We start from the raw sequence: 25,805 nt of genomic DNA, 5'->3' as shown, positions 1-25,805 counted from the left end.
TTTTTTTATGATGCAATGCTTTATTCTAATGATGCACAGTTTTTTAGTGATTGATTTGTATCCTGAAATCTTGTGCAGGTGTGATTGTAGCGCATAGAGCTGGGTACAAAATGCTTTTTGCTGCCTTATTTAAATGTTGACGTTGTTTCATAAAAACTAAAATGTAAACCATTTCCATGTGTTTTTTGTTTCCCTGTGAAAACTTACTTTTTAGCAGTCTTTCATCTATCAGGAACATTACAGCGATGCACACTACATGAAAGCAAAGCTGCATTCTCTGACGTCCAGTCTTTGCACATATAATCGCTCAGAGGCAGACCAGCATGATTTCTTTTGCCTTAAAAAAAAAAACGATTTGGCCAGCGTTATGCCAACTAATAAACAGGCCAAAGATGTTTTTCGTTAGTGCTTGATCCTTGTGTTTGCTCGTAAGAAACCGCAGCTATACGACTGTCAGAAAAGACAAATGACTGCACATGGATCTAACATGAACAAACTCCAAACAAACGCCTCACTTCTATTCTCAGATTTCCCATTACATTAAGAGTATGGATTGTTTTGCTCCATTAAACAATTAGATAGTAATATTATTCTCTGATTGAATTGTCTCGTCTTCTCAGAGAATGTTTCCAGAGACTTCACATACCAGACGGGGTCCTCTGCCGCACATTTCCCACAACGATCCTGAAATAACAAAGGCCCGCTGGATTTTAGTGCCTATAGCATTAGTTTAATCTACGTCCGTATCTATGGGTTATTGAAGTCGAAATCCCACAAAAAATTTTAAAAGCTGTTGTTTTTTTTAATGAACTATCATGTTTTTCAGCTATTCTCCAGGAATATCTGTGATTTCTTTTCTGATGCGAGCACCTTTACAGAATAAGTTTTTTGTCTTAATGTTTCTGCATTAGCTCCTCTAGGCATTTCCAGGCGGTCCGGAACAGTTTTATTTACTAATCACAGTTTGACTCCCTAGGACGCCCGAGCCCTCATGTCACCCTCAGGCTGCTGAATGCTGTTTTTTTTTGACTGGAAGTGATCTTCTTATTTGGTTTTGTTTGGTTGCAACAGTGGAATGTTCATGATGTTCTTTGGCCGACGGTATCTCAGAGAACAGGATTTGTCCTGGTATTAAGTGTACTGCATACTCTGAGATCCAGATTGTTTTGGCTGACTAAACTAGAAATTATTTGCCCTGTGGATGGGCTGATGGGATTATTGGTTAAAACTAATAATTTGATTAGTTTTAACCAACCTCATTAGTAACCTGGAACTATATGGATTAACTTTTTTCTTATTTAATTTTTCAATGGGTATCTATCTATCTATCTATCTATCTATCTATCTATCTATCTATCTATCTATCTATCTATCTATCTATATATATATATATATATATATATATATATATATATATCTATGTTTATGTATATATTTTCTTTTGCTTTAATTATTATAACAACCTAAAATTCTGTTTGTGAGTACAAACTAATGAAACACTGTTGTAAATCTGATGTAAACATGTCCAGAATCTACGTTCAACCCAAATTCAAATATACACTAAATTATAAAATATAATTTCCAAAAAGAAACTGAAACCAATTTTATGGACCATTAAGGTTTTTTTGTATTATAATATTATTTTCAGGACAATTAAGCACATTTCCCCACCAAAATTATTATTACTGCAATGCATCCAGAAATGATTATTTTATTTTTTTTCATTATTCTCTAAGGTGAATCTCATTAGGCTGCCATTACTGGAATGCAATATTTTGTATCATACTATTTCTTTATTAAATCAACATAAAGGCAGCACAAAAAATACTATCATGACTATTACACTTTGTTTGGCATTATGGCCAAAAAAATATATAATAGTATATATTACTAAAAGAAATAGTATACATTGAAATAAAAATGGTAATGGTCCTACAGACAAATATAAATTGTTTTCTGTAAATTCTATTTCATTATGTCTTCTTTATCTCATGTTCCTTGTTCTGGACAGGTTTCGTGAGATTCATAAGCAGAGGTCCTGTAGAAAATGGTGACTTCCATAAAAAAAGAAAACTCAGTGTCTCATGGACATTGTGGCCAGAAAACGGACACTATTTGTAGATCGATCATAATAATACAAAAAAGGAAATCTGAGAAATGTAGCTTTAGATTGTCAGAAATGTTCATGTTTTGGATTATTTAACATGATGCTGAAGATGGCCTTCATGAGATAAAACTCCTGAAGACTGTCAAGATTATGTTTATATGTCTGTCTGGATTTTGTCTGTCTGTCTGTCTATTTATGACTCTTTATCTTTATCTGGTATTATGGAAGGATTTGGAAGGACAGTGTATTGGCCCGTAGTACAAAGCCATGATGATAAGAATTTCTCGAGAAGCGAGACTTTAAAAAAAAGTGCCTTAATAGCAAAATATTCTTATTGACTAGTAAATTAGTTAAGCTGTTTATATTCATCATATACTCTATTTACTCAGAATTCACTATAATAATACAAAATAATAATAACCATGGACAAGACTGTCAGTATATTTTTGAAGTGAAACTGGACTGTTCCTCAGTGAAACAGGCACAACAAAGTAATCATTTAAATGTTATAATCACAAATACCAAAAACTATACTTGCAAATTACAGATGAAAGATCTATTGTTTATTCACTGTTATGACGTTCCAAACAGTTCCAAACCCATATGAATTCTGTGGAAAAATGGAATTTTAGTATAATTTAAGTGAAAGACGTAAACTCTGATATGACAAATGTTCACCGTAAATAGTATAATGAAAGTGATTCATATGATGTGTGGCGTATGTCAAGTCTTTTGATAGAATTGTGTGAGTAGAATATAAAGTTCATATTGTTTCAAATGTTACAAAGTTAATATACAGCATTATTGTAATTGCATGAAAAAGAGTGATATTATTCAAAACTATGTTCCACAAAAGAAAGCAAATCAGGTATTTTTGGAATGACACGAGGTCGAGTAAATGGCTCTTTTTCATCAGGAAATCTTAAAGTAAGCTGACAGACGCATGCTTTAAACACAGCAATTTCGCCAATCTCCCACTGCCACACTGATCTGGACTAAAATAAAAATAAAAAATGTCACCTTAAAAAGTAAGAATAAATTTTACAAACTTTAACTGTTGGAAATTGGAATCGCATACCGCCATTCCAGACTGTTCAAGTGTTCGTATAAAGCCTAGAAGGGCTGACAAGAACTCTGTGCTTGGAGAGGAACTGTAGAGTCGAGGGACAGCTTTATTTTTCTGGTTTTGAGTTTCCCTCCAGCACAACTTACCATCTGTCCACCTGGAATTCAGATTCCCCTGGTCGATGTCCCCGAGTTCTTATGAAAATCTATACGCCGCTATCTAGAATTCAGCCCGTGTATTTCCCCGCAGCTTTCCCTCGACAAGAGCAGATTGATTTGTCTTCAATGCCACATACGCTGTCCTTTTGTACTGTGACACAACCCCCTTTAACCTGGCTCTCTTTCATGTGTTGAAGGTGTCTAACTGCGCTCTCTTCCTCCTCTGACAGCTGTAGCTCTGTGCATAATGCCCGTAACCTCATGACATGTTAACTGCATGTGATCATGGACATGATGGTTAATTCATTTTAATCTCTTTTTCCCCCTGCACTCCTTTCATTCTCTCTTCCAACGCTTAAAATAGAAGTGGAGCAAAAAGGTAAATCACTGACACAATCAGCTCCTTGTTTTTCTTTCTTTAATATATATATATATATATTTTTTTTTTTTTGTGGTTGTAAAACCTTCCTGTGCCCACTCTTGCTGTTCCGATAGCAGGCAGTAGCAGAAAGGGTCTTGTATTTTAGTAAAGGTCAGTGCACGAGCGGCAATCGGAGGGAAGCTTTAAAAGAAAGTGATAAAGCACAAGTTAAATGTTAGCGGTAATGCTGAAGGTACAAATACCCTATTTCCCTCTCCTCTTCCTGTCCTCCACACTCTTTTATTGCCTGTTCGAACCCCAGCCCCACTCCACACTCCCAGCATGCTTTGGTAAGAGGGTTCCTATAGACTTGCACTTACTCTGCTGTTTCTGGCTTTCCCTTCTTCTAATTTTCTCTTTCTCTCTGACTCTACATGTCTCTCTCGCTCTCTCACTTCACCCTTTCTACATGTTTGACTATCATGTCTTTGTTAAGAAGAAAGGAAATGCTTTATGCTGTAAAATGATTGCAACATTAGGCCCGTAGGAAAGACGTAAAAACTGTGGAAAAACTTGTGTCTCGGGACACAGACTGCCTGTATGCTGCTCTTCTCTTCAAGCCTTATTTAGTTGTCTGCTTTTATTTGCAGGGCAGATTTGTCATTTGCCTTCCTTTTTTCCTTTGTGTTTGGTTGTGGTTTGATTTTTCCATCACTCCCCTCAGTATGTCCAAGCAGCAGTGAGCTGAAACTGTTTGCTTACGGACACATAAAAAAATGTTTTTGCTTCCGTTTTAAGCTTCAATAACCTTCAGATGCAGATTCTTCGCACCTTTTACTGCTTGTGAATGTGGGTAGCTGTTAGACTTCTTAGTGTGTGTTTCTGTCTTCACCGACTACCCAGTTATCAGAGTGATGTAGAATCAGACGGCACTTTGCCCTCTGCTTTCAACTAGCGCGAGCTGCGTTCGCTTACGTTTGACTGTTCTCTGCTCTGTTCTTCTCATCACTAGTTTTTGTTTGTCCTGGAACTCTGAAAGCGGTTGGAGATCCGTCGTTTCTGTATGAGGCGGAGCAACAAGCGGGGTCGTGGTGCAAAGACCCTCTCCAGGCAGGAGACAAGGCTTATTTCATGCCCTGGACCCCTTACAGAACAGACACACTCATTGAGTACAACTCGCTCGACGACTTTCAAAACTCCCGACAGACCACGACGTACAAACTCCCCCATCGGGTCGACGGCACTGGATTTGTGGTATATGACGGGGCGGTGTTTTTTAACAAGGAAAGGACACGTAACATTGTCAAATTTGACCTGCGGACCAGAATCAAAAGTGGGGAGGCAATTATAAATAACGCCAATTATCATGACACCTCACCATACAAGTGGGGTGGGAAAACAGACATCGATTTGGCAGTTGATGAAAACGGCCTTTGGGTGATCTACGCCACCGAGCAGAACAACGGCATGATGGTGATCAGTCAGCTCAACCCCTACACCCTTCGCTTCGAGGCCACCTGGGAGACCACCTACGACAAGCGGTCGGCCTCCAACGCTTTCATGATCTGCGGGGTTCTGTATGTGGTCCGATCCACGTACGAAGACAACGAGAGCGAAGTCAGTAAGAGCCTCATCGACTACATGTACAACACCAAACTGAACAGAGGCGAATACGTCGACATCCACTTCCCCAACCAGTACCAGTACATCGCCGCTGTGGAATACAACCCGCGAGACAACCAGCTGTACGTGTGGAATAACTTCTACATCCTGCGGTACAATCTGGTGTTTGGTCCACCTGATCCAGCTCACGGTAAGCCTCATCTCCAATCCATCTAGCCACACACGCACACACACAGAGTCCCTCTGGATATCCGTTTAAGTGGTCGCGAGATTTCAGCCACTGAGTTGGTATTCCTCTGGCTCCCGAGTCTGTGTGTCAAATGTCACGGATGACTGATTTTTAATTTCAGATTTAATATGTGCTTGATGTATTCCGGAAACCTTTCTCGAGTGCAAGCAACATCTTAGAGTGGAGTGGTGGGACTCGGCAGTAAACAACATCATAGGCGTTGTTAGCATATAATAAGAGACGCATCCCTCGAGGTTTCAAAAGACAGAGCCATTCCTCCCCAGCGTTTAGACTCTTGAGGCTAAACTCCCTCCCACTGCCCCAATGAGAAAGGCACCGCTTCCCTCATTGGTAGAGGGTTACCTGTCTGGACAGGTACGTAGGCAGCCTTGCGGCAGCAGTGGATCACCCCCAAAAGAGTAGATATCAAGCGCCTCAAAACAAACAACTCACACTTTTGCTCGAAGGCCTCTCAATGTGTCTGTGCTGAGAGACGGCTCTCCGCTGAGACCAGATCAGTCCCGAAGGTCACGTCAGCGTAGCCTGTTTTTAATTTAGCTGTCAAGAGCTAGGACAGGATGGCCATACTATGTGTCAGATCATCTTTACATTGAAAAAAATAATAACCGTAATTACCATAATCCCAGCTCAGCCTAACGGCCGAGACTCTTGCATTACTCCAGAAAACTTGGCTAAGTGTAGAGGTCAAACAACTTTACGCAGATTAGTGGGGCTTAAGAATTTAAAATACGAGTGTCTTTCTTCTGCGGAGACCCAGCGGTGTCTACCTTACTGATAAATCTGCTTGTACAGACACTGAGCAGAGTAACTGTACCCAGGGCCGTCGTGAAACTGTACCCCTAATGAGTTCACTTTGGATAAAGTCGTTTTGGATAAAAGCATCCACTAAATGACAAGATAGTAGTTTGTAATCTACAATTTTTTTGTGGCCTGCTTATAGCATTAAAAGCACCTCAAAGGCTAACTGTTATATTATAACCAACCATCATAGGTGTGCTTCTGATATGAAGGCTGCGACCTTTTTAACTGGCCAAATTCAAGGCAGTGTCACATGTATCCTTCACAGACAATGCAATCTCAGAATACACTGTGGAAGAAAAGTTGTCTGTGATAATATATATATATATATATATATATATATATATATATATATATATGCTTTTTAAATCATCCAAGATAAAGTAATAATCAAGAGCAAAATTGAATTTTGTACATTTAAAATATGCATACAAGCTAAGAAAAATATGTAAAAACGGGGCTTAATGAACCATTAATTTTTCACAGGAGATTTTCCCTTATTTTAAATTGATTTAAAAGGAAATGTCCAGAAAATGGATAATGTCCTGGCAGAAAATTACCAGTACCTTTTCCATTTTTCAAATCATTTTTTCCCCCTACCATGTGTATTGCATTAATTGCTGAGACGCATATAGACATCACAGTGTACCTTAGCAACATGCTAACTGCTTACCATATTGAAATCAATTGTAATTTGTGTCTGTGCACTTCACATGAGGAATGTTATTTTGTGCTCCTCGCAAATCATTCACTTGAGGTTCCAATGAGGTTCCATTTCTCTTAAGATGCTGCTTTAAAAGGTGCCTATGTAGACTGCAAAGCAGCTCACTAGCTTTTGGAACAGAGCCAAAACACCTCTCCGAAGGCTGTGTATGACATTCATAATCACATTACTATCGGCACTACTTATTATATCAGACTTATTTTTAAGCTCAGGATAGAATCATCTGAGTCATTCTTAGCATGTGCTAGCAGCTTTCCTGTAGCCTGAAGCGATTACTGCCACTGAATTAAAACCATCGAGCAAATTCATCCCTGCACAAGCAAGCAATTAAGTAAGAAATATCAACTCAATATCACTTCAGATGCAAAGTATTAGGGCTCAGATCTAAAATTCATCGAACATTTCTCTGGGGTGTTACCTCGGAGGGTTCAAATCTTTCATTAAGGAAATGTTATCACATTGTTACCACAATGTATCCACTTGTGGTTCACACTTGTACGATGTGGCTGATTGAATGTGCCCGTGTATATTCTGCCTGTCTTTTAGCAGCCTGTAAAGGAAATAATTAGCTCTACAATCAGTGCTGATGAAGGACAAAACATGCTAATTTCACTAGCATTAGCTCCTGTGCAGTGCGCAAGTTGAACGATACCCCCCATCCCCACTTGAATCTAATCTGCCATCATTTGTGTTTTCTCTATTTTAGATGTGGTGATTATCTCATCATCTCAATAATCAGCTCACTCACACAGCCATCAGAGTTGTGCTCCGCAGAGTTGATGTTTGATCCACTTTACTTTGATAGCTGTGAAATTACCTTGATTTTGAGACACTGCTACAACGAACCACTAGAGTATGTACGATATGATAAGCCCCTGCCTTTATAGGACGACATCCCTCCCCTTAAAGTCCGAGGGCAACAAAAACAGCTCCTCTTCAGGGATGGAGCGATTACAAGATTAATTGTTAGGGTATCCCTTACCAAAAAGTAGTATACTTCAAGTTTATTTTATTAAGTATACTTAAGTAAAGTTCAAGTATATTTTTAAGTATACTTTATGTAGCAAGTATACAAATATCAGTGTACTAGTAGTATACTTGTAAGTGTACTATTTTAATACTCCTTGGGACTAAATTGGCCCACTTTCTAGTATATAAAAGTATACTTTTAAGTATACTTTAAGTATAACAGTAGTAAACTTTAAGTACACAACTAGTTTACAACAATATTTTTAGCTTGTACTGCAACTATACTAAAAGTGAACTTATATGAACACTGATAGTTTTCTAATTAAATACTTGTAGTAGCATTTTTTAAAAGAAAGAACAGGGTATCTGCTTGTAAACAAAAACATTTTATTCTAGCTTCATGCATTCTTTTTTTAAACACTTGAATGTGGGTAAGTTTCATAAATAATCAAAAAAAAGAAAAAGAAATAAACAACATTTTCAACAAAAAGCTGAAAAAAAGACTATGAATTGGATTCAGAATGATAATCAAAACATAGATAGAGTCGATCAACACCCCAAAGCTTGACAGTCATTACCTCTTCATTGGTCGACATTACATCAACGTTACACAGTTTTGATGCTGTTTTATGTCTGATGATTGTGCTAGAATACATGTGGAAGCATCTGTTGTTTCGGTTTCTTCTTCACTTGTGTTTTTTGGAAATTCGTTACAGAAGATGTGTACTAGTGCCCCCTACAGTATAACAATGAAAACACGGATTCTAGGAACACAAGTATAGCTCAAATATATTTAGACTTAAGTATAAGTCAAGTATACTTAAATGTCATGTTAAGTATATTTCTGAGAAGTACATAAAGCCCATGTCTGAAAAGTACATAAAATTAGACTGAAAGTATACTTTCCTATTTTTTTTATTTAAAAGAAGTATACTAATAGCACACTTGAATAAACTTATTTTTCATAAGGGATTCGTGCAAATCACATGACCAGAAATACTCCAATATCACATCTGTATCTGCATCAATGACTGTAGTAGGTCCGTTTTAAGTGTGGCTCTTAATTTTGCTCAGACTGTAACAGTCTGGGTGTAAATGCGGACTGTTTTTTTTTTTTTTAATTATTATTTAAATTATGACTGACTGGAGATATTGAACAACATCACAGACATAAACAGGCCTAAAACTGTTTTTCAAGATATTCAACATCATTTTATTGAATATAACATTTTCAACAAAAGGGGAATTCAAAAGAGGAATTTTAACCTTCAGACAATGTTGATCGGCAATCTCAAGGGATCAAACTAAATACTATATGTGGCATTTTATTTTCTGATTATCTTCTATGAAATGTGAAGTTTAAAACCTGGTTCAGTGTTTTCTGGTATAAATATTGAATAAAATGTATAATACAAAAAAAAAAAAAAAAGTATGCCAGAATGGGTACCAGCTAGTTTAATATTTATTTACTACTTTGTTTACTATACTACAACTTCTTGTTTTGTTTTGTTTGAGACACAGAGACTGTTAGAGACTGAGACTATTAAAACAGATACCCCACTAAAATAACTGAGAATTGTCCTTGTTTTGATGCAAGTAAGAATGCATTTGAGATTCATTTTACTACCAAGTGTAAACAGCGATGTGTCTCACCTGATCACTTGTGATTAGTATACTCAAAACTAATACCAGGTGTAAACAAAATGTAATGTATTATTGGACTGCATACCACATACCTACCAGAATACTTGCTTGTTTGCTGGCTTGATAGATTGTTCCTTCATGTGGAATGCTGGCACAACATATTAGGATGACATCTCATAAAGATCCTAAATAGTATCATATGTGCCGTTTGCTGAAAGAGAAAATGATTAAAACCAGCAGCATATTGATACTGGAATCATCTTTCATAATGGGGAATCATCTTGATGTGGAGGAGACAGACAGCATTTATATTTGCCATCTGAATCGGGGTGGAAAACACGCATTACGCTGCTTGCCACTTAATCTCATTTTTTCTCATCATTAATGGAATTAGTTTGACACTGATTGTGATAATTGCCATGTGATATTACACTGCTGATGGTTAGCTAAATTTATGCAGAGCCTTCTCTGCTCCTGCCTGAAAAAAATACTGTTTTGTATATATATATATATATATATATATATATATATATATATTACAATTGCTAATGCTGCTGCATAATTATAAGATGTGAATTTCACCTTCTCCCTTTGACCACACGTCTCAATCTTTTCCTCTTTGTGACATGTTTAGCCCCTCCCCCAGCCTAACCATTTATTCTCGTAACCAGCCCTCCCACATTTAGCCCCTCCCTAGAAAATCGAATTTAGCCCCTCCCCCAGTCAGCCCTTCTCAGTTGGAGGGATGCATCCTAGGGAGGCTATCTTTCTTAGACCAGTCCCTCTATGGCTAGACTACTTCTCAGCATTAAAAGCTAGAATGAGACGGTCTAGTAAGTCTGCATGACAACAACCTTTTAGTTTTTGGAGTTCTTGTATTCAAAGTAAATAAAAAACAAAATAAAATAAACTCCAGTATGAAAATGCTGCTGGTAATATAAGGGTTCATATAAAGTAGTAATTTTACAACAGTCAAAATAAAAAAAAAAACGTAGCCTACCTATACGTATGAATTGCTGCTGTTTCCAGTTAAAGTGAACACTAGAGGCAGTAGAACTCAGACAACTTTTATTCCTTTTCACAAAAATTATGATTTACAGGGTACGAGTTTCCATTACGAAAGTCTAATTTTCGCAAAATTGCTTGCACTATATGCTATGACAATTTTAACATCCTGAGAGATTTGAAAACTGATATTTTTGAATGTAAGCGTCACATATACAGCTTCATATGTATTGGTTTTCTCACGCGATATGGCGTTGTACTTGAGAGGCAAAGATCTCCGGTACAAATTAGTGCTGGGCGGTATACAGGTTCATACCGAATACCGGTGTTTATTTTTGTTATGATAACCATTTTTAAAATACCGCAATACCGGTGTATGTCGCTTAAACAACGTTCGGAACGTGACACTGTTTGAAAGGGGTCCCTTTTCACTGTTGCACTGTGGTGAGGGCACAGCTGTATGTGTTGCTAAACGTGAAAGTTCCGAAACTGAAGCTGTAGAACTAATAGAACGTGATGACACAGAAGAACTAATTCACAATATCCACATTGACCGCCACAAATATCCACCGCCCCCTGCCATCAGCTCCCGCGTCTCACACACAGGAGCGCGAATTTAGCACTAGATTTAGCAACTTTCAGACCCTTTAACGGCTTTTTCATACTGACAAACCTAGCGACTTTTTCGGATAAACCTTAGCTATGGTTCAGTTGGAAGATTTCGCCAGTGCTGTCCCATGAACGCAAGGTCTGACTTTCCCGGAAGAAGTGTCACCTCTCTCGGCGTCTGTTCTGTGCAGTGAGTGGCTGAGAAGCAGCGCATTCAGTTGGCCCCACCGCAGCCAACTCGTCAGTTAATGAGTACAAAACAGCGTTTCGTAGCACCTGTCACTTACTGATTGTTTGGAATTATAAATATGAGCATAGTTCATCTGTTAATATCACATGCACTTTTTTGTTTGTTGTTGTTGTTTTTTTTAGGCAGTGGGCTGCATGAGACAAAAAGTAATATAGCCAAAACAACCGCATAGCCGCTCTTTAGTGTAGATGCATGTTGATTTTATCAGACGATGCCGCAATTATAAATGAGAGTGACTCCTGGTTAACATGTATTAAAAGGGGTCGTGTTTAGTCACTATTTAGTGTGGTATTTTTGACAATATTCACTCATCATGACAGTAAAATAGGGCATTCTAAGTCAATATACTGCAGTATTTCCTCTCTCAATCAGTAGGAAATATGGTTAACACCCGGTCATGCATGAAAAAAAAATACCATCATGTACCGTGAAACCGGTATAATTTTGAAAAATACCGTGATATAAATTTTTGGTCATACCACCCAGCACTAGTACAAATCCTGTGAAACCGCTCAGAAAATTTAAATAGCACAGTTGCATCAGTAAATGCGTTTTTATATGACTTCTGCTTTCGTTAACACTACCGGGAAGGTTAAGGGTTGGGTTTGGCATAGAGAGTCCCCAGACATTTGAATTCAGAACCACCACAATACTGGCATAATAAAAATGTGGCCATTTTTTAGCACCACTTGCTGGACATTTCACTTTGAAACTGACACAACATGTCCAATAAGATACATAATATTGGTGTTGCAGAAACGTTGTCACAAGCACGTATTTTCAATGAGCCTGGGTTGTCCCATTACATCCAAGCTATGTGTGTGTTGTCTTGTTTTGCCTGCATTTGAAGGCGGGCCAAATGACCCCTATAAAGAAAGTCTAGTCTGGTTTAAGTCTAATTTTTGAAAATTCAAAATTGTTTGGGTGAGGGAAATATTTCTAAATGAATCATCATTAGCTCGATGTAAAAACAGTAGAAGTCACTGGAAATTCTCCACCATGCTGGAACTAGTCCTTAGGTGCTTATCGCCACAACTTCATTTGAATATTTAGTTTGAAATTGTTCTCTCTTGCAAAGGTAATATTTCTTCTTTTTTTGACATTGAACTGAAGGTTCCTTTGAGCTTAATGTGAGTCAGACACATTTTCATTACAGCACTACAAACGTACTTATCTTAAGAGAAACTGCCTTTGTTACAACAAAGAGAAAATTAATATGTCTGCCCATAAATCAGATTTCAAAGGCATTCTGTAAAATAATAACAGACACCTAGGTGCTATGAGACAGTTGAGTAAGTATCCATTACTGCCCGCATGTTCAGTTTTGAAGGACCACAATCCATAATCGACACCACACCAAATTATACATAAAGCACAAAGGACAATAGTGTCAAAGTTTGAAAAGTTTTTTCTTTCTTTCTTTATGAAATGGTCTCTTTAGCACTTTTAACTTCCTTGTGTTTTGCTCAGATTTTTTCTCTCTGTCTACATAAAGGAGCGATGGATTTCTCAAAGACACTGTGAAGTGTTGCATTTATTTTCTGTAATTCAAATCAAATAAATCCATATAAGTTATTTACACAATGTCCACTCTTGGAATGAACACTGGTTATATATAATATAATATGCACATTTGCACAATTCATGTGTGCATATTATACCGCTTGAATGACTTTCCTTTTTCGGCTCACGTAACCTAAGCATGTGGCATTTGGATAATGTTAACCAATAGACAAATAGTTTTTTGAAGCATTATTTTTAGGCTACAGTTTTAGTAGAATGGTTTGCGAATGGTTTCCTGTTGACTTTAACAGGCTTCTCTCACCTGTGGTTTAATTCTGGAACATTGAGCTGAAGCTTGTTTTACAGCCATCATGACAAACAGCCAGAATCTGGGAGTGAAAAGCCAATAATGGCACACCAGTCATGCCAACCGTGTCAAAACTCACACACATGGGTGAAAACCGTAAAGATTCGGGGTCTGCAGGTAAAGGCGTTGCAGCTGTTTTTGCTCAGTTTTTATCTGAACCAGAGCTCTGGCTGGTCAGTTGACACTAACTCACAGTAGGTCACGTCTAACCTCAAAAAGAAAGCCTTTTCTTTCACTCGATTGGTCTTTTCCACCTCACAAACATACACAGAGGTGCTCTCACACCCATACTGCGCTAAAATCTCTCACACCTCTATGGGCCGCATCATCGGTGGGTTTCTTGGCTGCACGCTGTCGTTCACATAATCAGGTTAGCCGATGAAAGCGGTGGGTGAAGTTCAGAGGGTTTTCTAGGTTTATCCATATTTGTGGTTGGAGATGTGAGGTCAGGTATATCACTGTTACCCTGTACAGGAAGAACTAATGCAAAATGCAAAGAAGTTTGAGTTATCTAGGACTCAAACCCCTTCACATTGTGTAACTTCCTAGCTAGGAAAAACGTAATTACGTTTTGGAAATAAGACACGTATATTTTCCAGTGTAAAGTGTGGCCTGCAATATTTGCTCAGTTTACGCTGATATATGTACCATATTTTCTTGCCTGAGGAATTACAGTTATATATTAAGATTATGAAATATAGACACAGGAACAAAGAAACTGAGGGTGAGAGAAAAAATATGTTCAAAAACCGTGCGATTCAGCTCTTTAATAAGCTCTTGAGATACAGTATAATAGAGCTTGAGGTCTTGTATGCAAGCTGAATATGTTTTGCTTCATAATTATTCTCTTTTATTAAGCACTGGCACCCAAAACAGAACATAATTTGTGCAACAACTAATTTGACCTATTATTCTTTTTAGCACCACCTATCTCAGAGGCATCCACAACGCCCAAGTTACTAAAACCAACAACCACTACAACCTCCACTGCTCAACCGAGAGGTCAGGTGACTACAGTTACCACTGCAGGCAACAGAGCTGTTAATAAGACACCCAAATCACCAGCTGTACTTCCCCAAACCACCACGCCTCCCTCACTGGAGTCTTTCCCTCCACCTGAGCGCTTCTGCGAGAGCGTAGAGCTCAGGGACATACTGTGGCCGCAGACGCAGAGGGGCATGCTGGTGGAACGACCCTGCCCCAAAGGAACTCGAGGTGGGTGCATGTACCTGTTGAAGTGTAACACGCTGCAGTTTTCCACTCAGGGCTCTTTGAATTGCTATCAGTCACACACAAGCTGATATGCATTTGGCCTCTAGGCGAAGAGAAATGGGTCTATTCTCTTAGGATCGACCATTTGAATAAAACAATAAAGCCATGAGAGGCCATGCGTTGTAGTGATGTTACATTTAGCTTTAATCATGTTAGCAAAGGTGTTTACTTATTAGAATAAATCATTTGTTAATAATAATTAACATTTATTTATGCCAATGCGTGTATTTATTTGGTAAGTCGTCAGACAGTCCTTTTTAGCTTTTTGTATCTTAAATATCTTTACTGGTGCTTTATTTTGCCATAACAAATATTGGTCAAACTTTATTTTGTGTCCTTGTTATAGTGTAATAATATAATGAAGTACTGAGTAACGTTAATTAACTACCAATGTTGGTTAAATGTAATGGAATTACATAATTTAATTACAAAATAAATGTAATTCTATTCCGTTAGTTACTGAGACAAAAAGTGTAATTAAATTACAGTTACTTATGAAAAGGTTAATGATTACAAAGGGGGGTAAATCTTAATTTTGTTCACATTGATTTCTTTCATAAATTGCATCGACCGCTCTAAAATATAAGACACCAATGTTTCAGGAGTTTAGGACACATGCTTATTCAATAAATGTTTTATTTCCTATTTGGGTTTATGCTTATGCTTTATTTTATTTATTTTTTTAAGATTAACTGTTTTTTTTCCAAGGCATTGTTGCCAGTGTTTCCTATCATAGCTATGCAAAGATTTGATTTCAAAAACAGTATCATAGCTTCTTATGATTTTAAATCTGTATTTAACCTCAGAATGATCTCAAAAGTAAAAAGAGGTGCTAAAGTCTGATTTTATGGTGGCTGTGCTTTAAAATCCAATTATTATCATCTTAATTCAAGTGAAGGCTTTTGAAAGTCTGATAGTCATCAGTGTTGAGTATGACTGTGAGGTTAACCTGCTTGCTTTAAATGTTTCAAAATGATTAACAGTTCGAAACATTAGAAAAGTAACCAAATGTAATCAGTTACATTACTTTAATAAAGTAATTGACGTAGTTACACTACTGATTAGATTTTAAATAGGGTAACTTGTGATCGGTAACAGTATTATATTTCCAAAGTAAACGTCCCAACACTGTTAACTGCATCTACTTACTGTACACTCTAAAAAATGCTGGGTTGTTTCAACCCAATTTTGGGTCAAATATGGACTAACCCAACTGTTGGGTTAAAAAGCTGATTTAAAAATGTCACCAAAATTTAACCCAACAGTTGGGTTAGTCCATATTTGACCCAAAATTGGGTTGAAACAACCCAGCATTTTTTAGAGTGTATGGTTAGGGTTAGGGTTAAGGGTTAGTTGAATGTAATTATGCATAATTTATTTTTATTACTATAGTAAGTACATGTAACTTGTATGACAAAGTCACACAGCAATGAGATGAGTACAAAACAACAAAGAACAGTAAACAGTGCAGTATCTTGACAAAGAAATAATACATTTGGCTTTAAGGATACATTTACAAGTAAAAGCTAATAAATGTAATTATAACAATTAAATGTGAAAGAACATTAATAAATTGTGCTTGAACCACAGACTGGAGTCAGATCACTCACTGGCTCTCATTTTATGACAGACAATCCATATCGTATTTATTTATAAATTATTACACGTACTAATGTGACAAATAATAATGATGATGATGTTATCTTTATTTAAACAGGCACTGCCTCCTACCTATGTGTTCTCTCCACTGGGACCTGGAACCCAAAAGGCCCAGATCTGAGCAACTGCACATCCCACTGGGTGAATCAAGTCGCACAAAAGGTTTGTAGTTCCAGAATATATCTGTCCTCGCAGAACAAGGAGCAAAAAAAAAGTGACAGTCTTTAGAGCATAACATCATAAAAATAAAATACTCTCCGGTGCCATATTGTGGAGCTCATTCCTTCTGTTATCACTTGTTAAGAGGAAGACACACAGCCTTCAAACATCCAATAGGGATCTTGCAGATCGATCTGTGTGTGCACTTTTCTGTTAATGTGAGATGCTTCCTGTAAATAGAATGAATGTGCACAATGGGACACCAAACGTCCTACCGTACACCCACAAAAATGAACGAAAGTAGCAGAAATGCTTCAGCCATTGAAATGCTCTTCCAAAGTATTACCAGTTTCTAATGATAGCTGTAATTGCTCGCGGGGGTGCTGTTGCTGACTCAGCGTGATGATGTCATAATGGGAGTCAAGAGCCTCGTAGATACAAAATGATATTTTTCAGAGCCATGCTGTGAGGTTAATTTGTGTAATCTCTCAGATCCGGAGTGGGGAAAATGCAGCCAACCTGGCGAACGAGCTGGCCAAACATACCAAAGGAGCCATCTTTGCCGGTGACATTAGCTCTACCATGAGGCTCATGGAGCAGCTGGTGGATATTCTAGACGCTCAGTTACAGGAACTGCGACCCAGCGAGAAAGACTCCACCGGCCGTAGCTTCAATAAGGTATTAACAGGATTTCATTCTCAACATGATTGTTTAATAAGCAGCAGCATGCCGTGGACGTTTCAGAGGTACTTTGCTTAAAGGACACTTGCTTCAAAAAGATTGTTAAATGGCATCAAACTCATTGTGTTACACCCCATTGTGCTTTTAGAGAATTGAAAAAAGTATAAATGCACAGATTGAAGTGAATCACTCAGTGGGTTTTGCCTACTATCCATGCAAAATAGTATGTCTGATCAGAATGAGTGTTTCCAAGACATTGAGTATGCCCATGATGCTTAGATGATATACTTTGTCTGGTGTGCATCCGTACATGCATTTTTGGGTAATATTTTGTGCAATGGATGAGGACTTTTAGTTGTATAATAGTGATAATAAGATTGAAGCTGCCACAATGGTTTTTAAATACATGAATGTAAATGTATGACAAAGTTGACATGAATGAAAGATTAAGAAATAATGAATATCTAGGTAATGAATTTAGATGCAACAAGATGTGACAAAGGGGACTGTGGTATCACAACAACATGGTAATAAGTCCCAGTATTAGTGCACTGTCTCGCACACTCATACTTTCACATCACCAGAATAGTACATATTTTACTGCAGTGCAGACCCTTTCTGAAAATAGGTCACAAGGAGAAGAATGAAACCAGTTATCAGTCTACAAAAATGATTAGCTGCTTTTATATAAAACCTATGCATTGCATTTAAAATACATATGAGAGACTGCTTCATGTGCTTAACTGCATACTAGCCCTTCTGGTTACAACTGGCCGTTATGTAACATTTACTTCAACCGTTAGGGATCTTGAGGGCATACATTCATCAAACATGAGCTTTAAAGATATATGACTTTATTCAGCATGTTCTAAGGCTACTGGGACTGAATATTAGTTGTTGAAGACATAGTTCAACCAAATGTAAAATTCTGTCATCATTCACTCATGAAACCCATAAGACTTTTGTGTACAAATATACATATTTGTAATGCTACTTGAGAGAATTCTGTCTTTGCATTGAAAGTCCATTCAACCTAAACTTTGAAGCTTCAAAAAGTTTGACATTATAAAAGTACGAATTGAGTAGTTTAATCCCAGTTTTCTGAGGGGACACACTATGTCGAACAGATTTAATTCAGGCTTTTATTCAAATGTAAACACTGCTCAACGCACATAAAAAGAGCACATCAAATATGGACAAAGGCAGCTCAGCATGCTTCACATACAAGAACAAACTTCATTGGTTCTTGCACATCAAGCAAGGATGTTTGAGCTTCTGTTTTTTTGGGGGGTTTTTTTTACATTACGTGGTTATGTATTAATGCATGCAATTTGATCGGTGTTTAAATGTGACTACAAGTCTAAATTAAATCCGTTCATCATAAAAAGTGAGCTTGTTCGTTCCTTCAGAAGGCTTAGATTAAACTGGAACCACATGAGGGTTATAATTATAACAGAATCTTCATTTTTGGGTGAACTATCCCTTTAATTCAGGGAGCTTGGATAGCAAATTCAAAGCGTTTGAAGTAACATTAGTTTTGTTAAATACTAAGACAGAAACCTCTTTATTGGCTATTGTGTTGTCTGTATGGCTTTTTGTGTGTTTCATTCATTAAAGTCAAAGAAGTGGGTGGATATCAAATGGCTGGAGCGCAGGCTGTACTCACTAAGAGTGAAGTGTTTCTTTCAAATGAATTTCATAGTTACAGGCCAGTGGAAGGGACTGAAGGCACACAAGCCTGATTGCAAAGAGTTTGGATCCCCCAGTGGACTATAACAAGAATGGCATTTGTCTCATGGAGCCAGTGTAATTTACATGAACAGGACATGTTCCTGGACCAACATCCTTAGTTTAAACAATAAGCTATTACTGTAAACCTTAATACCAAACTTTAAATTGTAAATCAAAGATTTATTTATCTTGACCGCACACTTCTTCAGTGAACAATGGCCCTAAACCCTATTTATGATTTTAACCATTACCCCAGCCTCTTGCCTATGATAAATCATAACTAACATCATGTACAACACTAACATCAACTTTTAAAATATGGTCACACTTTATTTTGAGGTACAATTCTCGCCAATAACAAACCATTAACTATAATGTGCTGCTTATTAATAGTTAGTAAGGTAGTTGTGAATTTTAAGTATTGTTTAGGATTAGGGATGTAAGGAAAGAAAATGATGTGTGGCCAAGTATGGTGTCCCATGCTTGGAATGTGTGCACTGCATTTAACCCATCCAAGTGCACACACTCAGCAGTGAGTAATGAACAAACACACCATGAACACACACCCAGAGCAGTGGGCAGCCAATGCTGTGGCAACCAGGGAGCAGTTGGGTGTTTGGTGCCTTGCTCAAGCATGGTATTGAGGGTGGAAAGAGCACTGGATATTCACTCCCCCCACATACAATCCCTGCCAGACCTGAGATTCAAACCCACGACCTTCGGGTTGCAAGTCCAACTCTCTATCCATTAGGCCACGACTGCCGACGTAGTACTAGTTAATAGTGAGAATTGGTCCCTCTACTAAAGTGTTAACTAAAATACTAAGCCTAAACTTTACTTTTCACCTCAAAAACCCAACCCTGCTCCTTCCCCTAGTACAAACTCACAATACAGATCCTGTAGAAGAATAGCTTCACTTTGATTTGGACATCCATTGATTTGTAATCACTATTCAGAAACCTAATTTGAATCCCCAACTTTTATCCCAAATCACCAATTCTATATCCTGACCCCACAATCCTTCATTTAACCTGGATCCCAACATTAAGCTATAACCCAGTGCCCAGTTTCGTACCCTAAATCTTTACCTTAACCATTATTCCTAAACCTCACCTGTACACCTAATCTATTTCCTGACCCTAAACTCCTTCATCTAATCTGAATTCCAGCCTTTAGCCCAGGGTTGTCCAAATTCGGTTCTTGAGGGCCACTGTCCTGCAGAGTTTACACACTGCTTGGAAGTTTCTAGTATGCCTAAGACCTTGATTAGATTGTTCAGGTAAGTTTTAGTTGGAGCTAAACTCTTCAGGACGGTGGCCCTCCAGGAGCCGGATTGAACACCCCTGCTTTAGACCTATCCCAGCACCCAATTTCTTACCATAAATCTTTATCTTAAACGTTATTCGTAAACCACACCTTTACACCTAATCTCCAACACAAGCCCTTCTCTTAGTTCAGTTTCCAACCCTGATCCCGATCCTATAGAGGTAAACCACACATTGATTTAGGCAGTCTGCGTCTGAATATTGTTTTGCATATGTTTCATTTGCATATTTTAGATGGTAATGAGCTACTGATTCTATTTTTACTTGAAAGAGCACCTGAGGGTTTTCGAAATCACCAGACTAAATAGTTGTTCTGAAAGCCAGGCCACTCTGTACACCCCTACATTCATCCGTTACGTGATTTCATCATAGCAGATCCAACTGCTATACTGTGTTTCTGAAGTGCTTGTGGATTGGAGAACCCATTAGTACACCATCAACCTTTCTAACTGTCTTTCTTTGGTCTGTTTTTGTTCTTGTGTGTGTCCTCTCTCAAATGAAAAAGCTTCAAAAGCGAGAAAGGACGTGCAGGGCGTATATGAAGGTATATCTGTGCTACGCTACTATGCTCCTCACTTGTTTCTGTACTTTCTCTTCTTCTTTTCCTGCTATTGTTTCTCAGCATGGTCCCATGCCCTTTCATTCTCACTGTCGTCACAGCATTTCACTCCGCCTGTGTCCTCATTCCCAGAGGTTCAATATTTCAGTGGATTGTTAAATTGTGTGGCTGCAATTTTTATGTCCAGTTCATCCCTTTTATGTGTTTGTTGGTGGTCTTTTTTTTCAGTTTCTTTATTGTTAAAGTCATGTGTTAATATCTGTTGATGTGTGCTTGAGTTGCAGGTTGGCGGTGCATGTTCTTATTGGTTGTAAAGGGTAGATGTCAATTTGTGGTTCTTGAAATGTATTGATTGCTACATTGGTTTTTCCACAACATTTTCAACTGCTAAAAGATTTACTTAGACCTAGCAAAAATGAAAAATTTAAGGAGAGATTATGCAGAGATCACATTAAAGGCAGGATTCTGTTTCGCAAAGGCAAATCAGTGTAAAATAAATCAGTGAATGTGAAACCCTAGACTGTGAAGATGCATATATCATCTTTTAATTTTTATTGGTGTGTAGGAGCAAAAACGATTTAGCATTGAGAGTAGTTAAAAATGACCATAAAAATGTAGGAAATTAGAGCTTGTAGGAGTCAGAGCTGCAAAACCAATCGGATGAACAATAATTATCAAAGGAGGCGACAAGTATGAATCGATATTTTAGTCTGGTGGGGTGTGTGTGTGTGTGTGTGTGTGTGCGTGCGCAGAAGCTCTGATTAAATAGCAAGAGAGTGTAAGCGTCCCAAAAAATTCCAAAATGTGCATTTCTAGAAATAGGATTTTAGAGTTAATCTCAAACGTAACATCCCTTTGTAGAAACCTACTGCATTTTTGTAAATTCTCTGACAGTGTTAACAGGTGGCTATTTTTTTATTTTATTTACATTTTGTGCATCATATAATCAAGACCTAGAGACGCCTTCAGTTCTGATGACACAGAACAATGGTGTCTTTATCTTTGCATTCTGAAGGCGTCACGACCGGCTGTCTTTCTTTACCTCATATGTGTCCGTTTACGTGCTTGAAGAGCCTTTGACATTCAATACTGCACTCTTGAGACAGACAGAGCATGTCGGGCTCATTTCTGCAGCCTGTTTTTATGTGTGTCACCTGATAACGACCTAAAACAAAGTGTGCATGTTTGCTTTCATTTGGGCACGGGCAAACAGCTGCTGATAAAGTCAAGGCTTTGACATTTGACCTTACTACAGTGGTTAGTGCTGACACAAGTGTCTCATTGGGCTGCAGGCTATCGTGGATACAGTCGACAACCTCCTCAGACCGGAGGCTCTGAAATCGTGGCGAGATATGAATACCACAGAGCAGACGCACGCCGCAACTATGTTACTGGACACCCTGGAGGAAGGAGCCTTTGTCCTTGCTGACAATTTAATGGAACCGGCCATCGTGAAAGTACCAGCCAGTAATATAAGTGAGTACGAGCGATAGAAGTGACAACATAAACAGCTTATTTTGCAGCTGATCATTTTGAGTTTGCAAATATGCTTCAGCTGTGAAATTATAATAACAGTGGCCACTAACACATGGCTGGTTGACATGAAATACTTTTTGGGAGTTGACATGTCCTGCAGCGTGGCACGCTAACTCTGTCTTATACTATTTTAAACAGCATTTTTCCTAATTCTTTTCTTACTGTTATGCATGTAGCTTTTACGACCTCATATTAATTGAGACTCTACATGGAATATTTCTACTCCATTCATTTGCCACACCGCAGGACCTTTTAAAAATGAAGTGAAGGCAAAAATGTGATTAAAAATAGTGAATAAAGAAATTTTGACCAGTTCCAGGGACTAATATATATACTTTCCTGTATACACTTTTTATATTTTGCACACCGTTGATAATACAAAGTCCAAAAATCAATGAATCAACACTTGATTTTTGGCCTAACAGGTTATGGAGTGAACATCTGTGGCATGTTCTCACATTGTTTTGTGCAAACATATCTCTTTTCTATGTAAATAAGGCTTAATATATATTGCTCCTTATTTAGAAAACTTATTTACAGGTGAAAAATTGAAATCATGACAGAAGATTGTTATATCCAGAGTTGTAGTGTAGACAAACGCACTTTTTAAAAAACTGCTAGTAAAGTAAGCCATATCGCTGTGGTCTGTTACATCCACTACAGCCTAGCAACTAAAACTTCAGAATAGCATTATGCAAATTGCGTTCGGCACAGATTTTGTGGGTGCGTTTTCACCACTAACTGATTTGCATAATTCCTGTAGTGAACTGAACAACGCTAGATATGCATGCAAATAAACTGCAATTCATTCTCAGTGAATTCCCCCAATTATTATTTTTTTCTCTGTTTCCGCTTGGTGAACTAACATTGTGAAACATCTGATTTCTCTCTGCAGTTCTGGATGTTTACGTGCTGAGCACAGATGGGCAGGTTCAAGATTTCAGGTTTCCCCAGAGCGGCAGGAGTGGTATTTCTATCCAATTGTCTTCCAATACGGTGAAACTCAACAGTCGTAATGGTACGTTCCAGCCCACGTGCGAACTCACTCATATACGGTCATTAGTATCAATTCCAGTTAGAATAAGAACATATAAGATCCAATTGTTCCTGCCACTATGGAGATAGAAATGCTCTCATGGTCAGAAGAAGATCTGAACATTGATGTGAACATACTGCTCAACATATGTTGTTTTCGACAAACATAACTGGGTCTGCTGCAGGGTCGCTCTGGAAAAAAAATCCATATACTGAAGTTAGAAACGTTTGTGTGGTATATACGTTTATTTATGGGATGATCATGTTTTCTGATGTACATGGGTGAATGTAAAATTAAGGATGATTAAAACTACTTATTTTAAGGGTATAGCGTTGCCATTTTGTTGTCACTTTGCAAAATCCTACTCTTAATAGACTTACTTTTAATTGTACAACATGTAAATTGATCTGTTCCTCTATTAACTATAAGGTGAAATCCAGACTTGTTCTTGACAGATGCACTGACATAATAGACTTTAATGAGAAGTAAGGTGTGCCGTTTTCTCTTCGCAGGTGTTGCCAAGTTGGTTTTTGCCCTTTATAAGAACCTGGGGCAGTTTCTAAGCACAGAGAATGCGACGATGAAGCTCGGCCACGAGGCTAACGGACGCAACCTCTCCGTGGCTGTGAATTCCGACGTCATTGCCGCCTCAATAAACAAAGAATCCAGTCGTGTATTTATATCGGAGCCTGTGATTTTCACCCTGGAGCACATCGACGTGAGTGCAAGCAATAAACAAACAAAGAGATCGTAAAAGCAGCGGGATAGCAAAGCAAGACGGCGAAGAAAAGGAAATAAAAGCAGTCTCAATTCAAACACCCTACAAGGTCACAGAGGGGTTTAGTTAAGTCATCGAACATGAAATTAACAAAGTCTGAACCAATGATTATTACCAGCCTAGACCAAATTCTTAATGAAAACTAATTCGTTTGTCGACATTAGGATGTAAATGATGCAATTTCCTTTTTTCGGAGTGGAAAATTAACTCCCAGATTAGCTATACAATGCAGGATGAAATTACCAGAGGACCAATTATCATCTCGCTCTCTTTTAAAGTGTCAGGAGTGCTCCCAGAGGAGACCCGGCTTGATTTTTGCTCTCTATCAAAGTAATTGTGTGATTTCCACAGACATGCCTTCAAACCATTCTGCCCCCTGTTAGCACCTCATATAATCAATGGTCCCATGCTAGATTTCGCACTCATTTAACCTTATTAGATTCTTTAGTCGTTTATGTGAGAACACACACTGCGCATTCAAAAGAGTGTTTGATATGGCCAGCGTATCATTTGCAAAAGAATGAACGCCAACAGTCGGAGTGAATTAGGATGCCGTTCCCCCAACGTTCACGTGCAGGCGCCATTATCAGATGGACGGCTGCTAAATATTAATTCATTATCGTCTGCTAACTCATGAGGAATGTTTCTGTCTCCTCCTGTCGCTTCCAGATGCAACATTACTATAACTCCAACTGCTCTTTCTGGAACTACTCCGAGAGAACCATGATGGGATACTGGTCCACTCAGGGCTGCAAACTCATCCACGCCAATAAAAGTCACACCACCTGCTCCTGTAGTCATCTCACCAACTTTGCGGTGCTCATGGCTCATCGAGAGCTGCTGGTAAGATGCGATCTTCATAAATATTTAAGCTTTTGTCCATGCGTTACTGTGAAACCCAGCTGTTATAATAGACAACGCCAACACTCATCTGCTTCTCTAAGCCAAACGCTACCAACTGATAACTCACTGGATTGCAGACGGTTGCAAGTCAGCCTGTTTTAGAGTTTGTCTACTTGTGATATTAGCTAAAGTTTCTTTAAGCAAAAACCGAATAAATGTTTAAAGCCGAACTTTCTGTGCCACCAGTGGGAAAAACATAAACACATAATGCCGAGTTGACACTGCACGATTTTAGCCCGATTTTTCACTCGCCGACAGGTTTTGCGAAATCGCCGACAAATGCCTGAAATCGGAGGCAAATCGGTGCTCGTTCACGCGAGTGACAATCATGCAGTGTGAATTATCAAAGACGCGATCTGAGAGAATCGCCGACGCCCATTAAATATTTGGCATGCTAAATCTAAAAATTAAATTTTTTTTTTTTTGAATATTAAAAAAAAAAAACACTAGCTTTCTATTTTTTCTATTTTATCTACTTGTTTTTCTTTGTGTGTGTGTGTATAATATATATATATATATATTTATAGATGACCTACAGCCAATGAGAGAGCACGATACAGTGCAGCGGGAAGTTCGGGGAGGAGTTATATGAAACGTAGTTTGCGGACCAGTGTTGACAAATCCGCGATTGCCGCCAGTAGTTTTTCATATCAGCAGGTTGAAGCGACCCCAATAATGTGATATTTAGGCCCTGGAATGTGAATTGTACCAGGAGAACCCCGCCAAAAAAAT

The 25,805-nt window shown here is 38.2% G+C and overlaps 1 protein-coding gene across 3 annotated transcripts in view; it reads left to right on the top strand.

The window, feature by feature from the left end:
• Positions 1-25,805, top strand: part of LOC107556186 (adhesion G protein-coupled receptor L2-like) — a 46,823-nt gene that overhangs the window by 14,341 nt on the left and 6,677 nt on the right. The window contains exons 3-12 of one of the 3 annotated variants that reach the window (XM_016239236.1): positions 3,696-3,710; positions 4,705-5,505; positions 14,356-14,649; positions 16,424-16,527; positions 17,017-17,202; positions 20,767-20,805; positions 22,113-22,296; positions 23,252-23,374; positions 23,905-24,110; positions 24,840-25,013. In XM_016239236.1, the coding sequence (XP_016094722.1) occupies positions 3,696-3,710; positions 4,705-5,505; positions 14,356-14,649; positions 16,424-16,527; positions 17,017-17,202; positions 20,767-20,805; positions 22,113-22,296; positions 23,252-23,374; positions 23,905-24,110; positions 24,840-25,013 (2,126 nt within the window). The remainder of the gene's footprint in view (positions 1-3,695; positions 3,711-4,704; positions 5,506-14,355; positions 14,650-16,423; positions 16,528-17,016; positions 17,203-20,766; positions 20,806-22,112; positions 22,297-23,251; positions 23,375-23,904; positions 24,111-24,839; positions 25,014-25,805) is intronic. The other 2 variants (XM_016239237.1, XM_016239238.1) reach the window with 2 other exon arrangements.

The sequence above is a fragment of the Sinocyclocheilus grahami genome, unplaced genomic scaffold, assembly GCF_001515645.1.
Source record: "Sinocyclocheilus grahami isolate Dianchi unplaced genomic scaffold, SAMN03320097.WGS_v1.1 scaffold557.1, whole genome shotgun sequence".
Taxonomy (NCBI): domain Eukaryota; kingdom Metazoa; phylum Chordata; class Actinopteri; order Cypriniformes; family Cyprinidae; genus Sinocyclocheilus; species Sinocyclocheilus grahami.
The sequence above is the reverse complement of the archived record's forward strand: the minus strand, read 5'-3'. Positions and strand labels throughout refer to the sequence as shown.